This window comes from Brassica napus, chromosome C3, assembly GCF_020379485.1.
Source record: "Brassica napus cultivar Da-Ae chromosome C3, Da-Ae, whole genome shotgun sequence".
Lineage (NCBI taxonomy): Eukaryota > Viridiplantae > Streptophyta > Magnoliopsida > Brassicales > Brassicaceae > Brassica > Brassica napus.
Window position 1 is genome coordinate 55,608,494 of NC_063446.1, and position 10,192 is coordinate 55,618,685.

The window sequence follows — 10,192 nt, forward strand, 5'->3', positions numbered from 1 at the left end:
TTCGTCGATTCTTAAGACGTTATATGTTGATTTTACTGCAACTGGCCGTAATTATATTCCAAACAAAGAAAATGTGATATTTTGATTATATAATACATCATGAACTGCTGTCATGTTGTACTTTCTTTAAATAGTTATTCAATAAAATTATAAATTCACTTGGATCATATTTACCAAATAAGAACTACCTAATTCTTGATAAATTAAGGTTTTTATAAGTTACCATAATTCTAAAATGTCAAAAAATAATAAAAAATTAATATTTGACTAAATATCAAAAATATATATTAATCTAGATATTGGAGTTAATTATTAACTAGAACTTGACCCGCACACCCTCGCGGGTATTCTTTTTTTTTAATTATCTTATATAAATGGTAATATATATTTATAAAATTTATATGTATTAAATAATTGTTTAATATATTTCTAAACCCATAAATTTTATAATTTATTGTGAATAATTTTATTTTATTTTTTGATCCGTTAATTATTATACCCATATTTTTAAAATATAACCCGTGTGTTGGTGTAAATGTATTTTTTTATGGATCAAAAATTTAGGTAAAATAAAAATGTTGTCTATGGTTATATTTGATTTATACGATCAAATGATCGAATATATATTATTTATAATTTTGTGTGTTTTATATGATGTATTTTTATAACATTTTATACGTTTTTTTAGGCATAGTTAATATACCAAAATAAAAAATAACCAGTCCGTATAATGAATATTTTGTTATATTTTTGGTATTGATTAAGTGTAATTTATTATTTAGCTTGATTATAGGAAGTGTTCCTTAAATAAGTAGGACATAATTTGTTGTATTTCATTTTAGGAAAATGCATTCATTAAACTATAAAAGATAAGAATACTAAAAAGTAGGTAAATTTATTACTTCAGTGGCATTGAGATGTAAATAAATTAAAAAACTAAGAGTTAATTTATAAGTGTACTTCTATTTTAATAAGATAGATAGATGTGTTTTATATTATGTATTTTTTTAACATTTTCAATTTTTGTAGACATAGTTAATATACCAAAATAAAAAATAACCAGTCCGTATAATGAACATTTTGTTATATTTTTGGTATTGATTAAGTGTAATTTATTATTTAGCTTGATTATAGGAAGTAATCCTTAAATAAGTAGGACATAATTTGTTGTATTTCATTTTAGGAAAATGTATTAATTAAACTATAAAAGACAAAAATACTAAAAGGTAGGTAACACTACAAGAATAGTTGGATATTGCAACATAATTTTGCAACTTTTATTTTTTGTTAAAATTTCAACAATTTTTGTAAATATTTTGTAATGATGACCACACATCACAATTTTATCTCATTTTTATTGAAAAATCATAACAAAAATGGTTTGTTTCAACTTATATTGCAAATTTGCAATACGCTTTTTTACATATGTACGTATGTTTTAAATTTGTGATAACTATTCAACGATAATGAGTTGACATTCTTTTGCGTTAAAAACATGTGACAAATATGCTACAATTTAGAAGAACTCTTATGACAAGTGTAAATTTTTTATATTTTTGGATTTTGTAACTCCTAATCAGAACTTGTTGTTAGTTTTGTTTTTATTTGGTTCAGGTGTTGATATTTGGTAAATACGTATATATAAATTAATTGGTTTTGGCTTGCTATACTAACTTTTTCTTAAAAACCTAAGTATGATTTGAGATTGATGAATGGTTTTTGGTCTATTTTATATCCATTTGATTCAGCTCAATACATATTTTCATAATGATTAGGTTTTGTGCATATCCACAACTGACAAAAGAATATTGCATAGCCTAATTCCACGTTGAATTTTCATTTGAAATATTTAAAACTAGAACAAATATTCTAATCAAACTAATAACAACCTTCTTGATATTTCAGTTATCAAACAATCCATAATCTTCTTTAGATAAGTACAAATCTGGATCAAATATTTGGCATTCTGCTTTCTCTGTCTCTATATATATTCCAAGCTTTCTCTGTAATACAAACTAATTAGGTGATAACTCGTGCCCTGTGCGGAGCGAGAAGATTTTTAAAGTATTATAACTTTTAATATGTAGACATAATAAAAGTTAAAGTCATAGTAAGAAAAATATATGTAAGAAAATACGGATTATAGCTAAGAATTTTAGTATGTTAATATAAATTTATATGCGATAGACTTTGAAATTAAATTGTATATTTGTTTGCATGCGGGTAAATTATAAATATAATATTAAATGAAACATAAGCAATAGTCTAATAAAATATAAAAAGAACAATGTATCAGAAAACAAAAGAAAATGAAAAATAGAAACAAAATAACTGCTGTCAATAATGCTTTCAGAAGTCTTCGTTTGAAATCCTATTATGAGCAATAGCAAAGAGATCATCTTGAGAAATTAAAAATATTATTTAACAAAATATGTGAATGCATGTATTACCTCAGTCGTAAAGCATCAATTTTTGGAACACCAGTGGGGTCGAAGACAATTTTGGAAAACCCATCAATGTTAGTAACCTTCTTAAGTCGGCCTTATTATGAAATATGAAAAATATTAGCAAGATATACATATAATATCAGCTCCAAAAGATTTATTATATACAATAAATACAATAGATTACCCTGTCCCCAATTAATTTGCCAACCCCACCTGCAGGGCGCGGATTATCAAGTCGGCAACAGAGTTAGTTTTTTGTGTTTGCTAGAAATGTAATGCTAAAGGAGTTCAGAGAAGGAGGCAATGGTGAGGAGATGTAAACGAACACCTCTACTATTTATATATGAACGGAGGCAAGTGGTCTTTCCTCACCACGCCAAAGTCATTTGTGAAACCGATATTAATGTCTTGAAATTAATATTGTACATACCAGTTCCCTGTTTTGAAAATTACGTGATGCCTGGACGTGAACTAGGTAAGAAAATTCAGTGATGGTCACGCAAAATATATTTCAGAAATATTCCCCGATCGATTAAGGTAAGTATTTCAATTCTTTGAATTTTGTTTCCTTGAATACGTTAACAATTCAATTGTGTTTCCTTTAAATTTTGAAGCATTAAGTGTTGGAAATAATAAAGGGATTTTCGATGAATTGAATCGAAAAGATCATAAAACGATTTGATATGAATATTCGTACAGGTTATGATATGAACATTATTATAAACGATTTGATATGAACATTATGATAAACATGGTTTACTTGTTGCAAGATTAGATATGACCATTTGTACAGGTTATGATATGAACATTCGTACAGGTTAAAATAACCAATTCAAACCGTAAAGAACTTAGTTGTACGAAGTTTGAAGAATCAAATATTGTACTCAAGCGTAAATGACTTACCACAAACGTATATTTTGTTGCCTTATTTAAATGAACCACTTCCAAATTTTCGAACAAACCATAAAGTCTCTCTTTGGAAGGAGTTAATATGCTGCCTTAATTAAATCCCCGTTTTTTTTTTTGAAATCCGAATGTAATCAAGCGTAAATGACTTACCACAAACATAATCTGAAGGTTTTTTTTGAAATCCGAAAATCTTATAGTATAATGTAATGATCAGTGGCATTTGTTTGTAATTATTCTAGTTGATAAAGGGCTTTTTAAAAAATGAGGTGAGAGTGCATGTGGTGGTGACACCTAGGAAATGGCACACATGTAATAAACACATGAGGCCAAAGTTATTTTTTATCATTGCTCCTCAAATAATAAAAAAGGTTCAAATAATAAAAAAGGGATACAGAGCCCAAATATCTATCTATAATTATAAACCACACACATACGTTTCTCTATTTACTATACCATTTTCAATTTCACTGGATGAGTATAAGGATCAGGCGTGTGTTTGTTGGTATATGTTCTCAGATCAAGATAACACACAAACCTGTGTTTTAGCTTTTAATTGAGTCAGATTATTTCAGTTAATTTAATGTATGTTCAGTCGTCAAAAAGTCTGTGAGATCAGATCACATTAGATGTGTTCGAGTGCAAAATACCAGGTTTGTCTCTGAGGCTTATAATTATTTCTTTTGAGTGAATTATAAATTATTTTTCTTAATTACATTCTTCTTGTGTTTAGCAGTCATTCTAATCAATGGTGGATTTTCTGCTATCTTTAAAAAAGATCTTCCAAGTGCAGCATTCAACAAAAAGGATAGAGAAGCTTGAAGAAATATAGAAAATAAGGAAAAGTATTTTTTCGGTGTAAAAAATAATCCCTCATTTTTTTTGTATTTTATATTTATTTAGTGTGAATTTTTTAAGTTATTATAATTTGCTGGGTGGTTTCGTCTTTAATTCTTTAAAATATGGTTATTTTAGCTGTCACAAAATCTATCTAATAATCAGTTTAATATGATTTTTATTCAACTAACCAGCTTATTATGATTTTAATTAATCAAGTCAAAAAATTAAAAACAAAAAATTATACCCGTGAAAAAAAAAATGAACATTACAAAATAAACAATTCAACCATACATTGCATTGGACTATAATTTGTGGTAACAATTAAATAAGGAAATGGTTGCATATAATATTTTTAATTTTTTTTTGTTTTTATTATTGTTACAAAAAAATCTACAATATATATTTATAGTCGAAAGAGGTCTTAATAAATAGTTGTTAGAAATTTTCAATAGTGCTTGCTATGTGTTTTGTAGCAATGATTTACAACGACGTGGAGTAGCAAACAAACGTTGTAATATTGCTTTAAGTTTGCTACATTTTTTTCATCACGTTAATACAACACATATAACAAGAACATAATTTATTGCAAATTTTGCAATATTCATGCAACAAATATGATTTTGCAACACTCAATCAGCAACAAAATAAAACATGTTGAAACTTCGTTACAATAACTATGTTTGCAACAAAATATCGACTTTTTGCAATAATTTGTTAGTGTTGCTATACTAGTATTTTCTTGTAGTACAAATTTATTATTTCAGTGGCATTGAGATGTAAATAAATTAAAAAACTAAGATTTAATTTATAAGTGTACTTCTATTTTAATAAGATAGATGTGTTTTATATTATGTATTTTTTATAACATTTTCTATGTTTTTAAACGTAGTTGATATACCAAAATAAAAAAATAACCAGTCTGTATAATGAACATTTTGTTATATTTTGGTATTGATTAAGTGTAATTTATTATTTAATTTGATTATAGGAAGTATTCCTTAATTAAATAAGTAGAACATAATTTGTTGTATTTTATTTTAGGAAAATGCATTCATTAAACTATAAAAGACAAGAATACTAAAAATAGGTAAATTTATTACTTCAGTGGCATTGAGATGTAAATAAATTAAAAAAAACTAAGGTTAATTTATAATTGTAATTCTATTTTAATAAGATAGATGTTATAGATGTTGCAAACATTGTGGGTTCTGTTAATAGTGTCACTGTGACGGGTTTGCTTTTTGTTGGATTTGCTATTTTCTTTTGCTTCAAGAAAAGGAAGGCATACCATAAGATGCATCTTCTACAACATTATGGAGACCAAGATGCACTCAAGATTACATTAGAGAATCTACATGTTGGTGGAAGTGAAAGTGGACTCAGTGGTAGCCACGCTCATGTGGTATTGTGATCTCAAAAGATCAATACATGTTTTGAGGGACGAGCTGGTATTTGCATGATCCTTGCAAACAAAACCGATAATTAATATGATTATAAATAGGGAAATAATGACCATGTTATTGACTTTGTAATTATTGACCAGTACTGGGAGAGCAGTACTTCACGCATGACCTCAAGCTCTTCTCATCAACATGCCTCCCACCTCTATTTTCCCATTTCCAAAATACTTTTATCTAATAGCCTATATCCATTTTTAAATTATGACAAAACAAACACAACTAAGTCCATTTGTGTAATTTTTGTCGGAAAGGGAATCCCAAAATAGTTAGCGATCCAGAGATTCATCCGCTTCCTTTGGAATCACAACAAATACGGATATTTCTCTAAACTCCTGATTCTTTTTTTTCTCACAGAGATTTGAAACCATGTCAAACAACAAAAATCAATCCAACGGTTCGGCGTCTAGAACCGGAGCAGACTCTCCCTTCCTGCACAAGGCACGCTCAGGTAAAACAGAGATCAGAGAACTCGAAGCCGTGTTCAAAAAATTCGACGTGAACGGAGACGGTAAGATCTCCTCCAAAGAGCTTGGTGCAATAATGACAAGTCTAGGCCACGAGGTTCCAGAGGAGGTGTTGCAGAAGGCCATAACAGATATCGACCGTAAAGGAGACGGTTACATAAACTTCGAGGAGTTCGTTGAGCTCAACACGAAAGGGATGGATCAGAACGAGGTGTTGGAGAATCTGAAGGACGCCTTCTCGGTCTATGATATCGACGGGAACGGGTCTATATCGGCGGAGGAGCTGCATGAGGTTCTGAGGAGTCTTGGAGATGAGTGTTCGATCGCGGAGTGTAGGAAGATGATTGGTGGCGTGGATAAGGATGGAGATGGGACGATTGATTTTGAGGAGTTTAAGATTATGATGACGTTGGGATCAAGGCGTGATAATGTTATGGGAGGTGGTCAGAGGTAGAGTTTTACGGCTTCATCTTCCTTGTTGTCTTGTTTCTATCATCCATTGTTTATTATTCCACCATTGTTTCAATCTTTCTTTTCTCTTTTGTTCTCTCGGAATTTTCATTCTAAAGTTATTTAAGAAAACATTTATTAATGTAACTCTTTTTGTTTTGTCTTCAGTTGTGCTTAGAATTAACTATTTTGATGCATATACAGTGAAAGTTAAATGAGTCGATTCTAATCAGAACTGATGCATATATTTTACCAAAAAAAAGTTATGTGGATATAAATAAGAACCATTTTTTATTTAGCATCTGGTCTGTTACATATGTTTCAGATGATAAATGTGTTTTAAAAATCGTTTTAGACAGTACTTAAGTATCAATTGATTAATCAGAAAATCATATAGATAAAAATGATTTTAAAAATGAGTTAAACAGTATTTAAACACTAATTTCTAATAAATTGTTTAATTATCACCTAATAATTTTTGAATTCGATGATATTTTTGTGTTGTATGACACACCTGAAATGATTAGTTTTGAGCATAAAATATTTGAAATATAAAATCATTTTCATCTTCTTCATTACAAATATAACTACTTAATAGAATAATTTTATATGAATTCTATAAAATACAAACGCATAATATAGTTTGGGAAAATTCCTACTCCAGCTAAATTTTGTTAAGCTTTTTATACCCAAACTTTTTTGCTAGCCACTTTAATACTCCAACTAATTATTTTGCCCATTTTAATACATAAAATTTTAAAATTGTGCCCATTTAATATCCAAACTTTGTTTATTTAATCAAAAAATGTAAATAAGGTTCAAACGAAATTTTAAAAAATATCCAAATTTTAAGAAAAAATCTTTACAATTCTTACGTTTATTTTAAGTTAAAGGAAAGAAAGTAAATAAATTATGGATAAGTTTTTATATTTAAAAAACTTAATTTTGAAGGAAAAATAAATAAAATTTATTTTCTATTTCAAAAAGTAAACTAAATTTGGTATTTAAAACTTGAAAATTTTATTACACAATTTAAGATTATCCAAAATTTAATTACTTTTATTTCTAGAACTTAAAATAAAACTAGAATTTTTAGAGTGTTTTGTGAATTTTAGAGATTTAAAAAAAAATTGTTTGTAACTTATTAACCTTTTTCATTAAAAAAAACAAAGTTTAGGTATTAAAATGGGCATAGATTTAAAGTTTGTGCATTAAAATGGGTAAAATAATTAGTTCGGGTATTAAAGTAGGTAGAAAAAATTTTGGATATTAAAATGCTTAGAAAAATTTAGTTGAGATACTTTTATTTTCCCATATAGTTTTGAGTCCAAAAAAGTTCGTTATCTACTTAGTAAAAAGCCCATTAGAGATTTAAAACGAATTTCGAAACTTCCCTATAAACTATAGATGTTTGAACAAAGGTGAACACGAGTAGAGATGAAACAAAATGAAACAAAGTTCAAAACGAACTAAAAAGCCCATTAGATATTTAAAACGAAGTTCAAGCCTGTTTTGTTTTTTTTTTTTTTTTTTTTTTTTGTAAACTGGCTTTCATTAATACTAGAAAATAAAAAAAGGTGCAAACCCAATGGGCTAGTGTTGAGAAGGCAAATGCCAGTAAAACCCATAAAATAAAACCTAGAATCTCAATTTGGAACTTTCATGTTGTTGTGAAGCCCAATGGCCCAAGTAGAAGGATGAACGGAGAGTCTCGCTTCCGACATCAGTTTGCATAGCAGGAGAGGAGGAAACAGATCACGATGAAGAAGATCAATGAGTGGTGGTGTCAATCCATCGTTGGTACATAGCAGAGGAGAGGGAAGGGTTTGATTCCCTGAAGCTCTGTGTTTTGTTTCTGATCTGTCGATCAATGATGGTGAAGAGTACATCAGCCGATCGGAAAGTGTTAGTATGCAGACGAGAGAGTCGCTCGTTCCAGATCCAATAGAGACTTGCCTGCCATGAAAGAAGGGTTAGGAGACGATTTGCTTTTTGTGGAGCCAGCGCTTGCATCTGATTGATTGTCTCATCCCAAGTCCGTCGAGGAGTTATCCTGCATCTAGTTGCTATCATAGTCCAGAGATCAAAACTATAGGAGCAATCATAATAGAGATTGTCTCTTGATTCTAGCCGGGAGTTACAGAGGAGACAATTCGGGTCAACTTGGAATCCCCAACGAAGCATTCTGTCTTTGGTGGGACATCTGTTCAAGATCATCAGCCATGAGTGAAAAGAGTGTCTTGGGATGGACCGGGTGAACCAGACAACAGGAGCCCAGGCTTGGTCCGGAAAGTCTCCTCTCAAGTGAGTATAGAGATCTCCAGTACTAAACTTTGCAGTTATCTTTCCTTGTACTTCCCAGTCATAGTAATCTTGTTCCTCTGTTAAGACTATTGTGGTAATGAAAGTGTACAGGTCCAACATCGCTTCTGATCTTGCCGGCGGAAGGTTCCAATTTCCATTTATGCTCAGGGATGCAATAGTAGCGTTCAGTGGGATTCCTAGGCGTGACCCGGAGGAAGCCTGCAGTGAAGAGATACAACCATTTGGAGCCCAGTTGTCCAGCCAAAAACGAGCTGACTGTCCATTACCGAGCCTCATTTTTATTAAGGGAAACACTTCTGACCTCAGCTTGATTAGTTTATTTACTAACCAATAGTATTTCTGACTAGGCTTTACTGTCCAGTAGTTATGCAGGGAACCATTGAGAATCACTTCTTTAAACCAAGCTGCCCAAACCGAGTCTTCTCTGAAAAAAAGATCCAAATGAGGCGCACTGAGCAAGCTCTGTTCCAGATTAGAAGGTCTTTGACTCCTAGACCTCCCTGATCTTTTGTTAATGTTACTGTTTCCCAAGCTACTTTAGCAGAGTGGTGACCCTCTAGGTTTCCTTTCCAGATGAAAAACCTGCACATTGAGTTGATCTTTTTGATACAGGCTTTAGGGAGGATAAATGCTCAGCACCAGAACGTTGTGATCCCGGCAATGATTGTTTTGATCAGAAGCAGACGTCCTGCAAATGATAGAGTCTTGACAGCCCAAGAGGATAGGTGATTTTTCACCTGATGAAGCAGTGGTTCACAGTTTGCCAATGAGAGCTTCTTGGAATTCAGTGGTACTCCTAGATACTTGAAAGAAAGCGTACCATTGACCATTCCAGTCGAAGCTTGGATAGTGTTTATTTCTTGTTCTGACAACCCCGAGGCATAGAAACTTGTCTTTTGGAGACTGACAGCGAGACCAGACCTTCAAACTCCTTGAGAGCCTGAAGCACATTTTGGACTGACCTCAAAGATCCATCGATGAAAATTAGTAGATCATCTGCGAAAGAAAGATGGGTAAGTTTCATTGCATCACATTTGGCATGGTAGTTTATCCTTTCATTTGCAGCTGCTTGGTTTAACATCATAGATAGGCAATTCATTGCCATGATGAAGAGGTAAGGAGACAGAGGATCTCCTTGCCTGAGTCCTCTCTTGCCTTTAAAATAACTGTTAACCATACCATTATAACCCACCATGAAGCAGGTTGTGCAGATGCAGGCTTTGATCCAGGAGATGAACTTTGATGGGAGTTGAAGTCCCTGAAGACAAGAGAGGATGAAATCCCAAGAGAGAGTATCAAA

The 10,192-nt window shown here is 31.1% G+C and overlaps 2 protein-coding genes across 2 annotated transcripts; one reads left to right on the plus strand and one right to left on the minus strand.

The window, feature by feature from the left end:
* Positions 1-1,552: 1,552 nt before the first annotated feature.
* Positions 1,553-7,429, plus strand: LOC106400471 (probable calcium-binding protein CML25). The gene has a single exon (XM_048750850.1). The coding sequence runs from the start codon at positions 6,020-6,022 to the stop codon at positions 6,569-6,571; it is 552 nt and encodes a 183-aa protein (XP_048606807.1). The 5' UTR covers positions 1,553-6,019; the 3' UTR covers positions 6,572-7,429.
* Positions 7,430-8,337: 908 nt separating this feature from the next.
* Positions 8,338-9,168, minus strand: LOC125583185. The gene has a single exon (XM_048749798.1). It carries the CDS (start codon positions 9,166-9,168, stop codon positions 8,338-8,340), a length of 831 nt encoding a protein of 276 aa, XP_048605755.1.
* Between the last annotated feature and the right edge of the window lie 1,024 nt (positions 9,169-10,192).

Bases quoted from the DNA above. Each gene is read 5' to 3' on its own strand.
- LOC125583185 (XM_048749798.1), bottom strand. From the start codon at position 9,168: ATGAGGCTCGGTAATGGACAGTCAGCTCGTTTTTGGCTGGACAACTGG.
- LOC106400471 (XM_048750850.1), top strand. From the start codon at position 6,020: ATGTCAAACAACAAAAATCAATCCAACGGTTCGGCGTCTAGAACCGGA.